Source organism: Somniosus microcephalus, chromosome 8, assembly GCF_052327205.1.
Source record: "Somniosus microcephalus isolate GS21.2 chromosome 8, FLI_Smic_1.0, whole genome shotgun sequence".
NCBI classification, from domain to species: Eukaryota; Metazoa; Chordata; class Chondrichthyes; order Squaliformes; family Somniosidae; genus Somniosus; species Somniosus microcephalus.
In genome coordinates this window covers 11,417,115-11,438,462 of record NC_140994.1, presented here as the reverse complement: position 1 = coordinate 11,438,462, position 21,348 = coordinate 11,417,115, and the positions used below count along the sequence as shown (strand labels likewise).

At 51.4% G+C, this 21,348-nt stretch overlaps 1 protein-coding gene across 1 annotated transcript in view; it reads left to right on the top strand.

The window, feature by feature from the left end:
• LOC147113318 (zinc finger matrin-type protein 4) overlaps positions 1-21,348 on the top strand; it is a 470,946-nt gene that overhangs the window by 330,782 nt on the left and 118,816 nt on the right. Inside the window, exon 5 of the mRNA XM_085994248.1 lies at positions 7,354-7,450. Coding sequence (XP_085850374.1) covers positions 7,354-7,450 — 97 coding nt within the window. The remainder of the gene's footprint in view (positions 1-7,353; positions 7,451-21,348) is intronic.

Sequence of the window (21,348 nt, the reverse complement as noted above, 5' to 3'; positions counted from 1 at the left end):
GCAGTAAGTGACAGTCGGTCAGCGACCGTATCCTTTTCGATCACCTGAACTTTTGAACTTGCAGCACCAATGAAGACGATTGCCATACTTACAGTAAAGCTTTATAACCATCGACTGGCCTGTATTATGCCATTGAATCAGAAGGTCATGGGTTCAAGTCCCACTCCAGAGACTTGAGTACGTAATCCAGCCCTACAACCACCCCCCCCCCCGAGATCTCTGCGCTCCCCCAATTCTGGCCTCTTGCACATCCCCGATTTTAATTGCTCCACCATTGGCGGCCGTGCCTTCAGCTGCCTGGGCCCTGAGCTCTGGAATTCCCTCCCTAAACCTCTCCACCTCTCTTTCCAACTTTAAGACGCTCCTTAAAACCTACCTCTTTGACCAAGTTTTTGGTCACCTGTCCCTAATATCTCCTCATGTGGCTCGGTGTCAAATTTTGTTTGATAATCGCTCCTGTGAAGCGCCTTGGGGCCTTTCACTACATTAAAGGTGCTATATAAATGCAAGTTGTTGTTTTTGACTGGTCATTTTCTTCCAGTTTCCTCCCTTTCTTTCCTGGGGCATGAAGCAGGCTTCATAGGCTCAGTTGTGGACTTACTTAAGTTCTCTTCTGAAGATGCTACTCCTACTGGGCTGCAGTTCCATGGGTGTTGGCTACCGTCCATTGCCTTGTTCTCAGCCTTGGCCTCCGTGGGTAGCACTCCTGCCTTTGAGTCAGAAGGTTGTGGGTTTAAGTCCCACTCCCGAGTCGCATAATCCAGGCTGACACTCCAGTGCAGAGCTGAGGGAGTGCTGCATTGTCAGTAGATGCCGTCTTTTGGATGAGACTTTTAAACCGAGGCCACGTCTGCTCTCTCAGGTGGACGTAAAAGATCCCACAGCACTATTTCAAAGAAGAGCAGGGGAGGTGTCCTGGGGCCAATATTTATCCCTCAACCAACACCAGGAAAACAGATTATTTAGTCATTATCACATTGCTGTTTGTGGGAGCTTGCTGTGCACAATTTGGCTGCCGTGTTTCCCACATTACAACAGTGACGACACTTCTAAAATACCTCGTTGGCTGTGAAATGATTTGGGACGTCCGATGGTTACGAAAGGCGCTATATAATGGCAAGTTCTTTGTTCTCGTACTCATGCTGAGCGCAATCCTATCTTCACCGGTGCACTTTCCAACAAAGCAAAATGGGCACCGGCAGAGAAAGGAAAGAGAAGGACGTTGTTGCCGCTGGTGACTGGTCACTTCCCTGATAGCTCAGCAAGTTCATCCAGTGAGTAGCTGAGCCAAACAGGCCAGAAGGACCCCAGGTCGGATGTCTGTCAGTCCGTGTAGAGTTGATCTGACCCGAGCAGGGTGGTAGTCGGGTGCTATGTTGGCCTCATTGCCCTTGAGCGAGCTAGCGAGGGTGGGTGGGTGGGTGGGAAATCGCTATTCCGACCCCTTCTGGAAATGCCCGTGTGTGGCAGGAGATAGAGTTAGGCTTGGGTATAATGCCACACTTGGAGGAATAGCCAACACTCATCACCAAGACTCACGTGTCAACAATGACCATCTGGGAGAGGTAGCATTCATGCCAGCTCCTGCGGAATCATAAAGCAGGAAGGGATTGAAGCAAATTAGATAATTGATCAGATTTTTTTTCTCAAAACAAATTGATGCCTTGCAGCTTGTATGTGTGTGCCGGCGTGTGATTAACACAGAATAATTAGTCCGTCAGTGCATCAATTGCACACTAGCAGCCTGTTATCAAGTAGCGAGCATCCCATTATCAGGCAATGCAGCTTGCCGTTTACTCACGAGGCTGCAGGATTGGTGGAGATGAAAAAGGACCTTTGGCCTTCTACCGGCACAGACATGCTGGGCCAAATGGCCTCCTTCTGTGCCGTAAAATTTCTATGATTTTATAATTCTATGACCTATCTAATCTCACCCTTCCAGAATACAAACCCTACCCTCTCCCCATTACAGCATCTCGCTGTTGCTTAACTGAATCCAGTGTCCTCATCTCAACCAGCCTTCCCAGCCGCCTATTCCAGTTATAAAATCACAGGGCATTTCACAGACTTAATAAGAGACTATTTTCGCCATCACAAGGCCATAAGATGTTCACCTCTTTAATAACCGTGGGGAACAAATTACATAGAATTTTACAGCACAGAAACTAGTCCATGTCAGTGTTTATGCTCCACATGAGCCTTCTCCCACCCTACTTCATCTCACCCTGTCAATATATCCTTCTAGTTCTTTCTCCATCATGTGTTTATCTAGCCTCCCCTTAAATGCATCGATACTATTCACCTCAACCACTCTCTGTGGTAGCGAGTTCCACATTCTCACCACTCTCTGGGTAAAGAAGTTTCTCCTGAATTCCCTATTGGATTTATTAGTGACTATCTTATATTTATGGCCCCTAGTTCTGGTCTCTCCCACAAGTGGAAACATTTTCTCCACGGCTACCCTATCAAACCCCTTCATAATTTTAAAGACCTCTATCAGGTCGCCTCTCAGCCTTTCCTTTTCAAGAGAAAAGAACCCCAGCCTGTTCGATCTTTCCTGATAGTTATACAGGAAACTTTCGATTAACCGGCCCCTAAATAACCGGAAATGTCGGTTAACCGGCAAAATTCAGGAGTAGGTTCAGGTAACTTTTATTACTTTTTTTACTCCATTTGTTGCTGTGCAAGGGTGTAGCTGCAGCTATTGCTAAGCTACAGAGATGCTTGCAACTTGTGCTGATACAGGGTTTGTTGCTTTATACGGAGCTCTGAGCTCCGTATCTTTTACTATAGCGTTCGGTTATCCGGAATTGTTGATGAACCGGCACCACGTCGGTCCCGTCCGTGCCGGATAACAGAAAGTTTCCTGTAGCCTCTCAGTTCTGGTATCATCCCTGTAAATCTTTTTTGCATCTTCTCCAGTACCTCTATATCATTTTGGTAATATGGGGACCAGAACTCTGCACAGTGTGGTCTAACCACGGTTCGATATACATTTTAGATAACCTCTCTGCCTTTGAATTTTACTCCTCTTGAAATGAACCCTTGGTGCTTTGTTTTGCACTTTTTGTCACTTAGTTAAGTACATGTCAGACCGAAACTCCCATAATCTGGATTTGTGGAAACCATAACAAAGCATAAATTCATCACAAACCCCAACAATACCAGTTAAAAAGCAATGAAAATATGAGGTTATTTGAATATTCCTGCTGCAAAGTGTTACGATCTTGGCTGTTTCTCCCTGAATTTTAAGAGCCCGTGCCCCTGGTTTCATTTGCAGGTTGAGAGTTGTGGTCGAGACACATTTCACCTCCCAGCCCACTGAGCTGGGGGTGGCAGTGCAGTCAGGGACGGAGCAGATCCCTACCCAGAGAGAGAGAGCGTGACTGGAAGGCAAGACATCTCCTGACCAGTATCCCCCGTAAGCTGCACTGTCTCCTGCATGGCCCCCCTCACTCAGAGCGCGGCCCCCTCCCCCACTGCGCGGCACTCCCTACCCCCCCCACTGCGCGCCCCCCTCCCGCACTGCGCCCCCCCCCCACTGCACGGCCCCCCTCCCCCACTGCGCGGTCCCCCTCCCCCACTGCACGGCCCCACTCCCCCACTGCGCGGCCCCCCTCCCCCACTGCACCCCCCTCCCCAGAGCGCGGCCCCCACTACCCCACTGCACGGCCCCCCTCCCCCACTGCACCCCCCTCCCCAGAGTGCAGCCCCCCCTCCCCCACCGCACCCCCCCTCCCCAGAGCGTGCCTCCCCCCCCCCCACTGCACGCCCCCCACCCCCACAGCGCGGCCCCCTCCCCCACTGCGTGGCCCCCTCCCCCACTGCGTGGCCCCTCCCCCACTGCGTGGCCCCCTCCCCCACTGCACGGCCCCCCTCCCCCACTGCACGGCCTCCCTCCCCCACTGCACGGCCCCCCTCCCCCACTGCGTGGCCCCCCTCCCCCACTGCGCAGCCCTCCTCCCCCACTGCGCAGCCCCCCTCCCCCACTGCACGGCCCCCCCTCCCCCACTGCACAGCCCCCCTCCCCCATAGCGCGGCCCCCCTCCCCCACTGCATGGCCCCCCTCACTCAGAGCGTGGCCCCCTCCCCCACTGCGTGCCCCCCTCCCCCACCGAGCGGCCCCCCTCCCCCACTGCGCGGCCCCCCTCACTCAGAGCGTGGCCCCCTCTCCCACTGCGTGGCCCCCCTCACTCAGAGCATGCCCCCCTCCCCCACGGCGCGCCCCCCTCCCCCTCTGCGCGGCCCATTAACATTTTTGCGCATGCGCGCTATCTCCCGTGTGAAAGCCAGTGAGCGGCCTGCGCGGGACCTGGCAGATGACTGTGCAGCCACACAGCTTAACGGGAACATTGGTCATAAAACATAAGAACATAAGAAATAGGAGCAGGAATGGGCCATTCGGCCCCTCGAGCCTGCTCCCCCATTCAATAAGATCATGGCTGATCTTCTACCTCATTTCCACTTTCCTGCACTATCTCCATATCCCTTGATTCCCTCAATATCCAAAAATCTATCGATCTCTGTCTTGAATATACTCAACGACTGAGCCTCCACAGCCCTCTGGGGTAGAGAGTTCCAAAGATTCACCACCCTCTGAGTGAAGAAATTCCTCGTCATCTCAGTCCCAAATGGCCGACCCCTTATTCTGAGACTGTGACCCCTGGTTCTAGACTCCCCAGCCAGGGGAAACAACCTCCCTGCATCTACCCTGTCAAGTCCTGCAAGAATTTTGTATGTTTCAATGAGATCACCTCTCGTTCTTCTAAACTCTAGAGAATATAGGCCTCGTCTACTCAATCTCTCCTCATAGGACAATCTGCCCATCCCAGGAATCAGTCTGGTGAACCTTCGTTGCACTCCCTCTATGGCAAGTATATCCTTCCTTAGGTAAGGAGACCAAAACTGTACACAATACTCCAGGTGTGGTCTCACCAGGGCCAAATATAATTGCAGTCATGACTGGGTTGTTCTTTCACGGGTTGCTGGCAGGTTGAGTGCAACATTTATAAAGACGTTGAACAAAGTAAATGTCCCAGGTTGTTTCACAGAAGAGAAACCAATATTGACTGGCAATAGGCTGAAGAAAGAGATCTTTAGAGGAGCTGTCGTTGTTTACCTTGGAGAACAGTGTGAAGTAGTGGAAGGGTTCACTGACTGAGCAACAGTCTGGCAGGGTGGCATGCTCGTTGTTTTTGTATCTTTGCACTCTTCCCCTGAAGAACAGCGTGAAGCAGTGGACGGAGTTGCGGGCTGATTAACAGTCTGACAGGCCGCGATGTGGATGCGCCTTCCACGGCCATGACCACCTTTACACTGTTATAGGCTCCAACAACCCATACGATGAGGGGTGAGGCCACCCACACCTGGATGCGAGTAGCCCGCAGGATGTCAATCCAGAGTTCAGAGCCGGTCTCGGCTCCCCAGGACTGTCTGGAGACTGGGGTTGGGGCCCTGCACCTTCGGACTCAGGGGTGGGAACGCTACCACAGAGCCATGGGCCCGCTCCAGGTTTAAAGGAGCTGAGAATGGCAGAGAGGTGCAAAGGGAGGGAGTTACAAACCAAGGTTACAAAAGAGGTGCAAACCGAGGCCCTGTCTGCCCTCTCAGGTGCACGTAAAAGATCCCACGGCACTATTTCGAAGCAGAGCAGGGGAGTTCTCCCCGGTGTCCTCGGCCAATATTTATCCCTCAACCAACATCACTTGCATTTCTATAGCGCCTTTCACAACCACCGGACGCGCCAAAGCACTTTACAGCCAATGAAGTATGTTTCGAAGTGCAGTCACTGTTGTAATGTGGGAAACGCGGCAGCCAATTTGCACATAGCAAGATCCCACAAACAGCAACGTGATAATGACCAGATCATCTGTTTTAGTGATGTTGGTTGAGGGATAAATATTGGCCCCAGGACACCAGAGATAACACCCCTGCTCTTGTTCGAAATAGTGGCCATGGGATCTTTTGCGTCCACCTAAGAGCGCAGACGGGGACTCGGTTTAACGTCTCATCCGAAAGACGGCACTTCTGACAGTGCAGCACTCCCTCAGCACTGCAGTGGGAGTGTCAGCCTGGATTACGCGCTCAAGTCTCTGCAGTGGGACTCGAACCCACAACTTTCTGACTCAGAGGCGAGGTGCTACCCACTGAGCCACTGGTTGACACATAGTATATATAGAGCCACATATTCTGCAATGGCATTGAGACTTCGAATGCTACAGCCAACTAATGAGCACTCGTGTGTGTGATAAACAACCCAGAACATCAGAGGCAGGCACAACAAATGGTAAGAGCTAACCTCAGCACTAAACGAGCTTACGTGTCAACAGCATACACACAGAGCGTGATGACATACGGTGCCCACACTTGTCCTATGTAGTTAAACCTGTAAAAGATACAACACACTGGGTAACTTCAATCTAGTCTTCCTGAGGCTAGTGTAAGGATAAGGGGTAAGCCATTTAGGACTGAGATGAGGAGGAATTTCTTCACCCAGAAAGTGGTGAACCTCTGGAATTCTCTACCACAGAAGGCAGTGGAGGCCAATTCATTAATATTTAAGAAGGAGTTGGATATATTTCTTAAGGCTAAAGGGATCAAGGGGTATGGGGAGAAGGCAGCGACAGGGTACTGAATTTGGATGATCAGCCATGATCTCATTGAATGGCGGAGCAGGCTCGAGGGGCCGAATGGCCTACTCCTGCTCCTATCTTCTATGTTTCTATGTTTCTATGTAAGCAGTCAGGACGACGTGCTTGCGATCTCCTGAAGGAGTCCCTGGTGTGTGAGTTTTGGGTGCTTATATCTCATATTCACTGTATATTATCTCATTGACTTGATTTAATACAGCGTATTAATCGAACATGTTCAGTGTATCTTAGTCCTCGAATCTGTATTAGAGGTAAAGGATATATGACAATATACTATAAACAATGTTCCCCCTCATTTTTTTTTCGTACACGGCCCATTCAAATTTTGCGCCTCCGCGGTTTTTACAATGCGAAGGCCGGTGAGCGGTCTGTGCGGGACCTCACAGACGCTGCGCAACCACGCGTGCATGCAGGTTCGAGGGAGCATTGCCTATAATACCTCCGCAATAGGGCTTTATGGCAATAGGCTATAATACCTCCACATAAGGGCAATGGGGATATATGACACTATCCTGCATAAATCAAGCACCCACACTCCCTCTAACCTTGGTGTTGGGCAAGAGCCCATGACTTAAGAACCCCCCCCTCGACCTGTGCAGGGATACTGCTGGACTGTAACTTGGTTCTTGTGACTCAGGCATAACTCCAACTCAGCAGACCGCGAGACTCAATCCTTTCCTCTTTCTCTCTTCTCCGCCAACAGCTTTGAAAGGCAGCTACACCTGCAACATCTGTAACGTGATCCTGAACTCGGTGGAACAGTTCCACGCTCATCTACAGGGCTCCAAGCACCAGAGCAAGTAAGCAAAGGTTTTTCAACAACTTGTCGATGAGCGGGCGAATAAAGCCTATGCTCAACGGACTGGTAAATAACGGATTCCCGGGAGTGAGTTACAGGCTGGAATCTAATCGAGGGGTTTGGGGGGTTTATATATAGAATAACAGATACCCGGGGGTGAGTTACAGGCTGGAATCTAATCGAGGGGTTTGGGAGGTTTATATACAGAATAACAGATACCCGGAAGTGAGTTACAGGCTGGAATCTAATCGAGGGGTTCGGGGGGTTTATATATAGAATAACAGATACCCGGGAGAGAGTTACAGGCTGGACTCTAATCGAGGTTTTCGGGGGGGTTTATATATAGAATAACAGATACCCGGGAGTGAGTTAAAGGCTGGAATCTAATCGAGGGGTTCGGGGGGTTTACATATAGAATAACAGATACCTGGGAGTGAGTTACAGGCTGGAATCTAATCGAGGGGTTCGGGGGGTTTATATATAGAATACGGATACCCGGGAGTGAGTTACAGGCTGGAATCTAATCAAGGGGTTCAGGGGGTTTATATATAGAATAACGTAAAACCCAGGAGTGAGTTACAGGCTGGAATCTAATCGAGGGGTTCGGGGGGTTATATATAGAATAACGGATACCCGGGAGTGAGTTACAGGCTGGAATCTAATCGAGGGGTTCGGGGGGTTTATATATAGAATAACGGATACCCGGGAGTGAGTTACAGGCTGGAATCTAATCGAGGGATTCGGGGGGTTTATATATAGAATAACAGATACCTGGGAGTGAGTTACAGGCTGGAATCTAATCGAGGGGTTCGGGCGGTTTATATATAGAATAACAGATACCCGGGAGTGAGTTACAGGCTGGAATCTAATCGAGGGGTTCGGGGGGTTTATATATAGAATAACAGATACCCGGGAGTGAGTTACAGGCTGGAATCTAATCGAGGTGTTTAGGGGGTTTATATATAGAATAACAGATACCCGGGAGTGAATTACAGGCTGGAATCTAATCGAGGGGTTCGGGCGGTTTATATATAGAATAACAGATACCCGGGAGTGAGTTACAGGCTGGAATCTAATCGAGGGGTTCGGGCGGTTTATATATAGAATAACAGATACCCAGGAGTGAGTTACAGGCTGGAATCTAATCGAAGGGTTCGGGGGTTTATATATAGAATAATAACGGATACCCAGGAGTGAGTTACAGGCTGGAATCTAATCGAGGGGTTCGGGGGGTTTATATATAGAATTACAGATACCCAGGAGTGAGTTACAGGCTGGAATCTAATCGAGGGGTTCGGGGGGGGTTATTTTCTCCTGAAGTGTATCTCCCCTTCGGTAAGCTGCCAGCACTAATCTGGGTCTGGAGTTCCCCATGAAGAAGTAACAAGAGCTGACAACGAAGATCATTATCTGTCCGGAAACCAGCGAGCCTCCCACTTGCTGCCTGCTTGATTCTTTATTATTCGCTGCCTGACGGAGAATGTGCTCTTGTATCTCTTTCTGGTAGACATTGGGGAGAAACTTTGCTCAGCAAGTAACTCTCCTCGAACCTTCGTACCTCCTAAGTGGATTGGCAGCATTGACCTTGTGACCTGATTGATTCATCAGCTGCCAATCAATGATCACTAATTGTTCTGGGTTTAGTTCCAGCCAGCCAAAGAACCAGGGTCAAGACAACAAGAAAACAAGCCAATCACGGCCCATGGGTTTTAAAATATTAGATTCATTTTTTTACAGTAGCAATTCATCACTATGTTTCAAGTTGTCCCATGGATGCCTTTGCTGTAATTCTCTCCATTTGGTAAAACACCCGTCAAATGTTCCTTCAACGCTGTGTTGCTTAGTGCAGATCAATTGGTTTATCCTCGGGTGATGGTCATTGTTGCAAGTCATTTAGATAATATTGAGTTTTGTGGAACTCTATTTCTTGCGGGGTAATTATTGTGTCGTTGATCAACTCATTGTAAACACAGTTGGAATGGTTTTTAATTGGAACCTAATCCCAATGGGGCCTGCTGCAGTTGGCTCTTCAACGCCAGGTGTCTGTCACCAAGGTCCACACAAAATACAGCGGAATATTCAGGTGACTCAGTGGGTAGCACTCTCGCCTTTGATGTCACAGTAGTGGTGGGTTCAAACCCCACTCCAAAGACTTGAGCACAGAATCCTGGTTTGGCATTCCAGTGCAGTACCGTACATGTGATTTTAATGCCCCTCTAATTTTTCTCCCAGGTTTTATAGAATCAACCGTGTCCAGGAAACATAGAAACATAGAAGATAGGAGCAGGAGTCGGCCATTCGGCCCCTCGAGCCTGCTCCGCCATTCAATGTGATCATGGCTGATCATCCAAACTCAGTACCCTGTCCCTGCCTTCTCTCCATATCCCTTGATCCCTTTAGCCTTAAGAACTATATCTAACTCCTTCTTGAATATATTTAATGAATTGGCCTCAACTACCTTCTGTGGTAGAGAATTCCACAGGTTCACCACTCTCTGGGTGAAGAAATTCCTCCTCATCTCAGTCTCAGTGAGGTTAGCACTGTTGCCTCACAGCGCCAGGGACCCGGGTTCAAATCCGGCCTCGGGTGACTGTCTGTGTGGAGTTTGCACATTCTCCCCGTGTTTGCGTGGGTTTCCTCCGGGTGCTCCGGTTTCCTCCCACAGTCCAAAGATGTGCGGGTTAGGTTGATTGGCCATGATAAAAAAATTAACCCTTAGTGTTAGGGGGGGATTAAATACGTGGGGTTACGGGGTTACGGGGACAGGGCTTGGGTGGGATGGCTGTCGGTGTAGGGACCGGGTGCTAGGGTTTGGATGATCAGCCATGATCTCGTTGAATGGCGGAGCAGGCTCGAAGGGCCGAATGGCCTACTCCTGCTCCTATCTTCTATGTTTCTATGTTTCTATGTAAATGGCTTACCCCTTATCCTTAGACTGTGACCCCTGGCTCTGGAGAATAATCTTTAATTCCTGGAGACTCCAGATCATTCCTGGAGGATTGGCGACCCTGTCAGGTGGATGTAAAAGATCCCACGGGCACTATTTCAAAGAGCGGGAGAATTCTCCCTGGCCAATATTTATCCCTCAAGCAATATCACTAAAACAGATTATCTGGTCATTATCACATTGCTGTTTGTGGGAGCTTGCTGTGCGCAAACTGGCTGCCGCGTTTCCCACATTACAACAGCGACTACACTTCAAAAAGTGCTCAATTGGCTGTAAAGTGCTTTGGGGCGTCCAGAAAGGCGCTATAGAAATGCAAATTCTTTCTTTATAACTTCACGTGTCAACTCTCCCGAGAGTGTAAATCCTCCCAGACAACGTTGAGTGCCTGAAGTCTGTTTGCTTGTTCATTATGATGAAAGCACATCTCTCTCTCTCTCTCTCTCATGCTCCTGAGTTTGGTGCAAAGCCAAAGTCTATCGTCTTAGAGATGATTTGTCTTTCACCTCTGTGCCTGTGGCAGTGGTGCTAAAAGGGGTGGGAAAGTTGGTAGCCTGTTGCAGTATATAACAGAAAACGCTGGAAAAACTCAGCAGGCCAGGGCAACATCCGTGGAGAGAAAAACAGAGTCAACGTTTCAGGTCGAAACCCTTCGTCAGGACTGAGAAAAACAAAGCAGGAAATGAAACAGATTAAAAGGCCAGTTTGGGGGCTGAGAAATGGGGGAGGGGATGAAAGAACAGAAGGGAAATGAAGAGACATTAAGAGGTATTCAAGGCGAGACGAGATGGTAATAGAACAGGTAAAGAGACAAAAGACGGCTCTAGATGAAGTGTGAAATGCGCTGGCAGAGTGAGAGACAGCTGCCGTGTGGGAGAGAAAAAAAGGAAAAGGCACAAACCAAAGGTGTGGATAAAAAATATATAAAAATATAATAGGGGCCGAGGTTATGATCTGAAATTGTTGAACTCGATATTGAGTCTTGAAGGCTGTAAAGTGCCTAATCGGAAGATGAGGTGCTGTTCCCCGACGTTTCAGTGTTTGTCTCGATTCCGTAGAGGAGGTCACTCAGCCCATTGCGCCCCTAGGAAAGGATTTAGGAGCTGGCCAGCATTCCTTCTTCAGCCAGCACCAAAAAATAAATAAACAAGCTCACCTCACTGCTGTTTATGGACAAATGTAAGAAGTCACACAACACCAGGTTATAGTCCAACAGCTTTATTTGAGATCATAAGCTTTCGGAGCGCTGCTCCTTCGTCAGGTGAAGTGGAGAGATGCATAAAGACACAGCCTAAATAGTCAGAGAATAATGTCAGATGTTTACAGGTAATCTTTCTAACTGCCATTTATCACACCTCGGCAGAGAGATAATCACAGCAATCAAAGGTGTGAATGGTGTCCAAACAGGTCAGTCAGGAAAACATTACATCAAAGAACAATGAGGTGGGGTCACAAGGGGTCAAATGTTGCAGATGCTGGGGTCTGTATGAAAAACAAAATAACAGCCAAAAAACATTTTTTTTGCTGGGAATCACAGCAGGTCTGGCCGCATCTGTGTGGAGAGAACAAGCCAATGACGACTCGAGTCTGGATGACCCTACGTAAGGTGGGGTTACATGTAGCGTGACATGAACCCAAGATCCCGGTTGAGGCCGTCCTCATGGATGCGGAACTTGGCTATCAGTTTCTGCTCGACGATTTTGCATTGTCGTGTGTCTCGAAGGCCGCCTTGGAGAATGCTTACCCGAAGATCGGAGGCTGAATGTCCTTGACTGTTGAAATGTTCCCCGACTGGGAGGGAACACTCCTGCCTGGCGATTGTTGCGCGGTGTCCGTTCATCCGTTGTCGCAGTGTCTGCATGGTCTCGCCGATGTACCATGCTCCGGGGCATCCTTTCCTGCAACGTATGAGGTAGACAACGTTGGCCGAGTCACATGAGTATGTACCATGTACCTGGTGGGTGGTGTCCTCACGTATGATGATGGTATCTGTGTTGATGATCTGGCATGTCTTGCAGAGGTTGCTGTGGCAGGGTTGTGTGGTGTCGTGGTCGCTGTTCTCCTGAAAGCTGGGTAATTTGCTGTGAACGATGGTCTGTTTGAGGTTAGGCGGCTGTTTGAAGGCGAGTAGTGGAGGCGTGGGGATGGCCTTAGCGAGGTGTTCATTGTCATCGATGACATGTTGAAGGCTGCGAAGAACATGGCGTAATTTCTCCGCTCCGGGGAAGTACTGGACGACGAAGGGTACTCTGTTGGTTGTGTCCTGTGTTTGTCTTCTGAGGAGGTCTATGCGATTTTTCGCTGTGGCCCGTCGGAACTGTCGATCGACGAGTCGAGCAGAAACTGATAGCCAAGTTCCGCACCCATGAGGACGGCCTCAACCGGGATCTTTGGTTCATGTCACGCTACATGTAACCCCACCTGACGTAGGGTCATCCAGACTCGAGTCGTCATTGGCTTGTTCTCTCCACACAGATGCGGCCGAACCAGCTGTGATTCCCAGCAAAAAAAAATGTTTTTTGTCTGTTTTTTTGTTTTTCATACAGACCCCCGCATCTGCATCAAGTTTCTGCTGTTTATGGGACATTGCTATGCACATTCAACCTAAACAACGGTGACTGCACTTCAAAGTAATTCAGTGTATGTGATGCCAGTGTTCCCGTGGAGTGCCGCGCGGCGGTCAGGAGGTCCCACGTGGGCCTCTCACCGGCTTTCAAATGGAAAAAAACGCACAGGGGCTGAAATTTGAATGGGCCGTGCAGCCCGTTAAAGGGGCCGCGCACCCAAAAAATCATTAGAGGGAACATTGCATGACGCAATTTGGGGCATGCTGGGAGACTAGGGTTGCCAACTCTCCAGGATTGGCCTGGAGTCTCCAGGATTGAGGAACAATCTCCAGGGCACCGCCGAGAGCAAAACCCAGGGATAAAATCAACAGGGGCATTAAAAAAAAAGCGTGTCTTTTAGCATTTTCTTTGAGCACGTCTGTTTTTTTAGTTATAAAAGTATTGGAGATGCGGGCGGGGGGGGAAATGGCTGTTTGACCGACAGTCACGAGTCGTCCAATCGAGAAACGCAGAGCCTGTTTGCTTTCCAATCGGAGCGGGAAGGCGGGACGCCGCGAGGACGAACATGTTGGGCGACCAATGGCAGCAGCGTAGGGTCAGGGTAAAGTGAGGCAGGAGATCATGTGATGGAACCTCCAGGAATACTTCCAACCAGAGTTGGCAACACTATAGGAGACACCTTGAGCTGTTCTATAAATACAACTTTTCCCTCTCTCTGAAATAAGTCTGCTCTACTCAATGAAAGATTTCAATTGGCACCTGCTGCCTTTCTCTGTGCGTTTGGGGCTCTGGGGAATCCTCGCTAGAGGGTTCTGCACATGAGAAACTCGAAGGCACACAGGTCCCTTTGTGCACAAGCCCTCCACCACGCTGAGCTGGGCTCGTTCTGAACAGGCACCATTCACAGGTTCTCCACGGAGATATGAGCGCTCTCTCTGTATGTGAGAAGCAAAATGCCATTCAGTCCCTGAGGGAGAGCTTTGTGCTAAAGAAAAACGCCAATGATTTTATTGAAATATCTCATTTTGGTCGATTGCCTGGCAGTTTTTGGAACCGTCATGCCTCCCACTGTGCTGGACTCTGGGGGCGAGCAAACAGGATAATACACAGTGAAATGGATAAAGGCCATCAAGCGCTTCTTGAAGAGAACGAGACAGGAATGGTCAGGGAAGCAACATGCATACTAATGTTGATAAAATTAGAGATGGGATGAACAAAGAGGGGTCGGACACTGGAGGCCAGACTGTGGACTTTCAACAGGCAAACAAAGTTTCCTCCTGTGGCGGAGACCACATAGGGACAATAACACAATGTCTAGCCAATGCTGTTATATGTACCTAAACACAATTCACTATGTATAGCAATGTTGTGATATGTACGTTCTGGGTTGGGTTATCGGTGCAGGGTCCCTTTAAGAGCGTCGGTGGCGTGATGACATCATGACGTCGGTTGCGTGATGACGTCATAGCCCCTGCACAGGGCTGAGCCCTTCAGACCTCGTGGAGAGTGATTAAAGTAAGACACGTTTTGCCTTTGCTGAAACAAAAGTCTCAGAGCCTGTTGATTTCTATCGACCCCAACATCGGTGACCCCGCTGCTCTTTTGGACGATTCCAAAGACCTCATCTGAAATGGCGACGAACGCCGTTTCCATCAAATTACCCGAGTTTTGGGAACAACAGGCTGCCGCTTGGTTCGCCCAGGCCGAGGCTCAATTTGCAATCCGGGACATCACCGCGGACGACACGAGGTACGACTACGTCGTCTCTGCTTTCGGCAGCTCCACCGTGGCCAGAGTCGTGAGCCTGCTCGAGAAACCCCCGGAGCTCAACAAATACGAAACGCTGAAAGCGCACCTCTTACAAACTTTCGGACTCACCGAAGCCGAACGTGCACGCCGGCTTCTCTCTCTACCCGGGCTTGGTGACTCCAAGCCCTCGGAGCTGATGGACCACATGCTGGCCCTCCTGGGCACACACACGCCGTGCTTCCTCTTCAAGGAACTGTTCCTTCAACAGTTGCCAGGTCAGGTATGGTCGGCTTTAGCCAACTCTTCCACAACCAATTTCCGCGACCTGGCCAAGGAGGCCGACAAATTTTTCTCCGCCAGGCAACAGTATTGCGCGGCTACGCGGAGCCCTGCCCCCACCGATACAGCCCAACGGCGGCAACCCTCAAGCCTCTGCTTCTACCATGCGCAGTTCGGCCCCAAAGCCAATTTGTGCCGGCCCCCATGCAGTTTTCCCGCATCGAAACAAACTAAAGACCACTTGTCGGCTGCTATGGCTGTCGGCCGTTCAGGCAGTTTGTTGTTTATTACAGACACCGACTCCAGACGTCGTTTTCTTTGCGACACGGGCGCCCAGGTGAGCGTCCTGCCTGCGTCAACCATAGACATTCAAGGGGGGAACCACGGCCCCGTCCTCGAAGCCGCCAACGGCAATTCCATCCGCACCTTCGGGAAACGGAACGTGTCACAGCAAAAGTGTCCACCCCCCTTCTCGGCACAGACTTCCTTTGCACCAATGGCCTTTTGGTGGACATCAAGATCCAACGTCTCATCAACGCTGAAACCTTCAGCTCGCTCCCATGTTCCCTCAGCGGGTCCAGCACGACGCAGTTGTCCAGTGCACTCTCGGCCTCCGATGAGTTTTCCCGCCTCCTCGCCCAGTTCCCGGACCTCACAAAGCCCACGTTCTCGTCCGCCGCCACCAAACACGGGGTAGAACACCACATCTCGACCACCGGTCCGCCCGTCTACACCCGCGCTCGGCGCCTTGACCCGGGGAAGCTCGCCATCGCCAAAGCCGAGTTTGACACCATGGAGTGCCTCGGCATTATCCGCCGGTCGAACAGTCCGTGGGCTTCGCCCCTCCACATCGCCCCGAAACCAGGCGGCGGGTGGCGCCCATGCGGAGATTACCGGCGCCTCAACGACGCGATGACCCCCGACCGCTATCCAATTCCACACATCCAGGACTTTTCCGCCCGCCTGGCCGGGAAAGTGGTATTCTCGAAAGTGGACCTTGTCCGGGGTTACCACCAGGTCCCCATCCGGCTGCAGGACATCCCGAAAACCGCAGTGATCACCCCGTTCGGGCTATTCGAATTTCTTCACATGCCATTCGGCCTCAAAAATGCCGCACAGGCTTTTCAACGCCTAATGGACACCGTGTTACGGGACCTGACATTCCTGTTCATATACCTGGACAACATCCTCATCACCAGCGCCTCCAGGGCAGAGCATGTGTCCCACCTCCGGACTCTCTTCGAACGACTCAGCCAACACGGCCTAATCGTCAACCCGGCCAAGTGCCAGTTCGGGCTGTCCTCAATCGACTCTCGGGCACCGCATCACGAAGGACGGGGCGGTGCCACTGCCATCGAATCTGGAGGCCGTGATGGACTTCCCGTGACCCCTCACCGTGAAGGCCCTGCAGGAGTTTTTGGGCATGGTGAACTTTTACCATCGTTTCGTCCCCCGAGCAGCCCAGTTTATGCGGCCCCTTTACGAGGCCCTCAAAGGCAAGCCCGACAAACTCACCATCGACTGGTCCGATGAGATGGCCAATTCTTTCACGGACACGAAAAGGGCCCTGGCTAACGCGACCATGCTGGCGCATCCGTTGCCTGATGCGCCGATCGCTCTCACCACCGACGCCTCGGACTATGCGGTCGGCGCCGTCCATGAACAGTGGGTCAACGGCGCCTGGCAGCCGCTCGCCTTCTTCAGCCGGCAGCTCCGCCCCAACGAGCGGAAGTACAGCACCTTTGATCGCGAGCTTCTCGGCCTCTACCTCGCCATCCGACACTTCCGTTTCCTGCTGGAGGCCCGCCTGTTCACGACGTTCGTGGACCACAAGCCGTTGACCTTCGCCATGGCCAAAGCCTCCGAGCCGTGGTCGGCCCGTCAGCAACGCCAGTTGGCCTTCATCTCGGAGTTTACAACGGACATCCAGCATGTGGCTGGGAAAGACAATCCCGTCGCTGACTGTCTCTCCCGAGCCGTCGCCAGAGCAGTGCACCTCGGCATCGACTACACCTGCATGGTGGCCGACCAGGCCGCCGACCCGGACGTCCAGGCCTACAGGACATGGGCCTTCAACTAGCAGACGTCACATTCGATGCTGCCGGCACCACACTCCTGTGCGACGTCTCCATTGGGCAGCCATGTCCCATCGTGCCCAAAGAGTGGAGACGGCAAATTTTCGACGCCGTCCATAATCTTTCCCACCCAGGCAGGAAGCCGTCACAGAAGCTGGTGGCGGCTAAGTTCGTCTGGCACGGGCTCAGGAAGGACGTTCGCGACTGGGCCAGCCCCTGCGTGGTATGCCAACGCTCGAAAGTACATCGCCATACTAAGGCCCTGTTGGCGCCTTTCGCGGTGCCCGAGAGGCGGTTCGACCACGTTAACGTGGACCTGGTGGGGCCCCTGCCGCCCTCCCATGGGTTCACCCACCTCCTCACAATGGTCGACAGAAGCACCCGATGGCCGGAAGCCGTCCCGCTGTCTTCAACGACGGCCGCCGATGTGGCTCGGGCGTTCATCAGCACTTGGGTCGCCTGGTTCGGTGCCCCATCTGACATTTCCTCTGACCGGGGGCCCCAGTTCACGTCAGAGCTCTGGAACGCTGTCGCCCGAGGCCTCGGGTTGAAACTCCACCGCACCACAGCATACCACCCTCAGGCCAACGGGCTGTGCGAACGGTTTCATCGCTCCATGAAGGCCGTGCTCCGGGCCAGCCTCCGGGACGACGGCTGGATCGACAGACTCCCGTGGGTCATGCTGGGACTCAGGACCGCCCCCAAGGAGGACCTCCAGTCCTCGTCCGCTGAGCTCGTCTACGGACAGTCGCTGCGGGTTCCTGGGGATTTCGTCCCCAACGCAACGGAACCTTGGTCCGCAGCCCGTCAGCGGTCTGACCTTCTGGACAACGCCAAGGTTTTCGCGCCGGTGCCCACGTCGCAGCATGGCCTCCCGCAGTCCCACGTTGCGCTCAACCTTCGTGAGGCGGAGTACGTTTTCGTCCGCCTCGACGCCCACCGGGGACCTCTTCAGCCACCCTACGATGGACCATTCCGCGTCCTGGAAACCGGGGACAAGACCTTCGTAGTGGATGTCGGCGGTAAGCCAGACTGCATTTCCATGGACCGTCTTAAGCCGGCCCACCTGGATCTGGACCGACCCGTTGAGTTGGCACAGCCCCCGAGGTGGGGCTGACCTCCGGTTTCCGCACCCTCAGTCCACCACCGAGCGCCCGAGGTCCCTCCGACGAACCCCCCGGTCCCCGCCCCGGAATTGAGGAGCCGTTCCGACCGTGTGATCCGGCCCCCCCAACGACTGACATTGCCAGTGCTAGTGAATTCTGGGGGGACGTATGTGGCGGAGACCACATAGGGACAATAACACAATGTCTAGCCAGTGCTGTTATATGTACCTAAACACAATTCACTATGTATAGCTATGTTGTGATATGTACGTTCTGGGTTGGGTTATCGGTGCAGGGTCCCTTTAAGAGCGTCGGTAGCGTGATGACATCATGACGTCGGTTGCGTGATGACGTCATAGCCCCTGCACAGGGCTGAGCCCTTCAGACCTCGTGGAGAGTGATTAAAGTAAGACACGTTTTGCCTTTGCTGAAACAAAAGTCTCAGAGCCTGTTGATTTCTATCGACCCCAACACTCCGTAACATCGGCCGTCTCCGCCCCTGCCTCAGCTCATCTGCTGCTGAAACCCTCATCCATGCCTTTGTTACCTCTGGCCTCATCTATTCCAATGCTCTCCGGGCCGGCCTCCCACCTTCCACCCTCCTTAAACGAGCTCATCCGAAACTCTGCTGCCCGTATCCTAACTCGCACCAAGTCCCGTTCAACCATCACCCCCTGTGCCCGCTGACCTACATTGGTTTCCGGTCCGGCAACGCCTCCATTTTAAAATTCTCATCCTTGTTTTCAAATCTCTCCATAACCTCCTCCAGCCCTACAGCCCTCCGAGATCTCTGCGCTCCTCCAATTCCGGCCTCTTGCACATCCCCGATTTTAATCGCTCCACCATTGGCGGCCGTGCCTTCAGCTGCCTGTACGCTAAGCTCTCGAATCCTCTCCCTAAACCTCCCTACCTCTCTCTCCTCCTTTACGACACTCCTTAAAACTTACCTCTTTGACCAATCTTTTGGTCACCTGTCCCAATATCTCCTTATGTGGCTCAGTGTGAATTTTTGTTTGATAATCGCTCCTGTGAAGCGCCTTGGGACATTTTACTATGTTAAAGACGCTGTGTAAATGCAAGTTGTTGTTGTTGTTATATCCTGTCCAGGGGTGTGAGATGTGCTTGAAGGACAACCCCAGCCGAGGAGGCAACATTCAAATCTTGGGCGGACTTGAACATTGAGTGTTGATGGGAAAAGAAGTACCAGGTGTGAAAAGGGGGAACCAAGCTTCTTGGAAGAGCTTTCATAGAATTATTTATAATTACATACAATTCACAGAACAGAAACAGGCCATTCGGCCTAACTGCTCCGTGCCGGTGTTTATGCTCCACACGAGCCTCCTCCCACCCTTCTTCACCTCACCCCATCAACATATCCTCCTATCCCTTTCTCGCTCATGTGTTTATCGAGCTTCCCCTTTAATGCATCTATACTATTCGCCTCAACCACTCCCTGTGGTAGCGAGTTCCACATTCTCACCACTCTCTGGGTAAAGAGGCTTCTCCTGAATTCTCTATTGGATTTATTAGTGACTGTAGTGTATGTATCCGTCTACCTTTAAGAAAACCATTGTATGTAACCGTTCACCTTTAAGAGAACTATTTTAGGTGTGGCACTACTTTGTTGGCTTCTGTATACTGTAATACCGACGGTGACCACACCGGTATATAAGTGCTGTGTCAGGATTTATTTGGCAGATTCGCCCTGACCTTCGAATAGTAAAGTCCTGTTTTAAGTTACTCTGGTAGTCTGTGTATTAATTAACTAAACAACTCACAGACTTTACAGTGACTATCTTATGTTGATGGTCCTTAGTTTTGGTCCCCCCCACAAGTGGAAACATCTTCCCTGTGTCTACTCTATCGACACCCCTTTATAATTTTATAGGCCTCTATCGGGTCACCCCGCGGTCTTCTCTTTTCAATCTTTCTGTGATGGAGAACGAGCAGGAATTCCATTTGGGGTCGGAGGAACTGGGTAATCAAGCAAAATAGAAACAAAAGAAAACTCGCATTGATGAAGAGAGGTGGGAGGAGGCTGGTGTGGAGCATAAACACCGGCACGGACCAGTTGGGCCGAATGGCCTGTGTCTATGCTGTAAATTCTATGTAAGTCACAATGAATGGTCAGTAAGTCGTGCTCAGTGTAGCTTCACTTAAACAGATGATCTGGTCATTTGTCTCATTGCTGTTAGTGGGAGCTTGCTGTGCGCAAATTGGCTGCCGCGTTTCCCTACATTACAACAGTAAACAACACTTCAGAACGTACGTCATTTGGCTGTAAAGCGCTTTGGGGCGTCCTGAGGTCGGGAAAGGCGCTGTATCAACGCAAGTTCTTTCTTTCTTAGTGCGGGCCAGGCAATTCTACCAAAGCGGGCACCATGGCCAAGCTCAAATGTTGTCCTCGCTCACTTTCCAGCCAGGGTCATGGAACAGTGAGTAGCAGGAACTCCTGCCTAATCCACTGAGGCCAATGTTCCCTCTAATTTTTTTTCCCGTGCGTGGCCCCTTTAACTGGCGCGTTCAAATTTTAACGCTGTGCGCGGTTTTTGTCCATGTAAAAAGCCGGCGAGTGGCCTGCGCGGAACCTCCAGACCGCTGCGCGGCTGCACAGCTTAGCGGGAGTGTTGACTGAGGCCAATTCTTACATCCCTACCACCGCCCTAGCTCGGGTCAGCTCACTCAGCGCAGAACGTGGGCTCGAACCTAGAGCCTTGCTGGCCCGTGTGGCTTGGCTCCTTTAAATAGTTTAAAAGCTTTCTTTAATTCATTGAATGATACAGCACAGAAGGAGGCCATTCGGCCCATCGTGCCTGTGCCGGCTCTTTGAAAGAGCTCCCCAATTAGTCCCACTCCCCCCTGCTCTTTCCCCACAGCCCTGCAAATTTTTCCTTTTCAAGTAATTTATGCAATTCCCTTTTGAAAGTTACTATTGAATCTGCTTCCACCGCCCTTTCAGGCAGCGCATTCCAGATCACAACAACTCGCTGCATAAAGAAAATTCTCCTCATCTCCCCCTCTGGTTCTTTGGCCAATCACCTTCAATCTGTGTCCTCTGGTTACCGACCCTCCCGCCACTGGAAACAGTTTCTCCCTATCTACTCTGTCAAAACCCCTCTCGTAAATCTCCCCGTAACCACCTCTGCGTAACCACCTCTGCTCTAAGGAGAACAATCCCA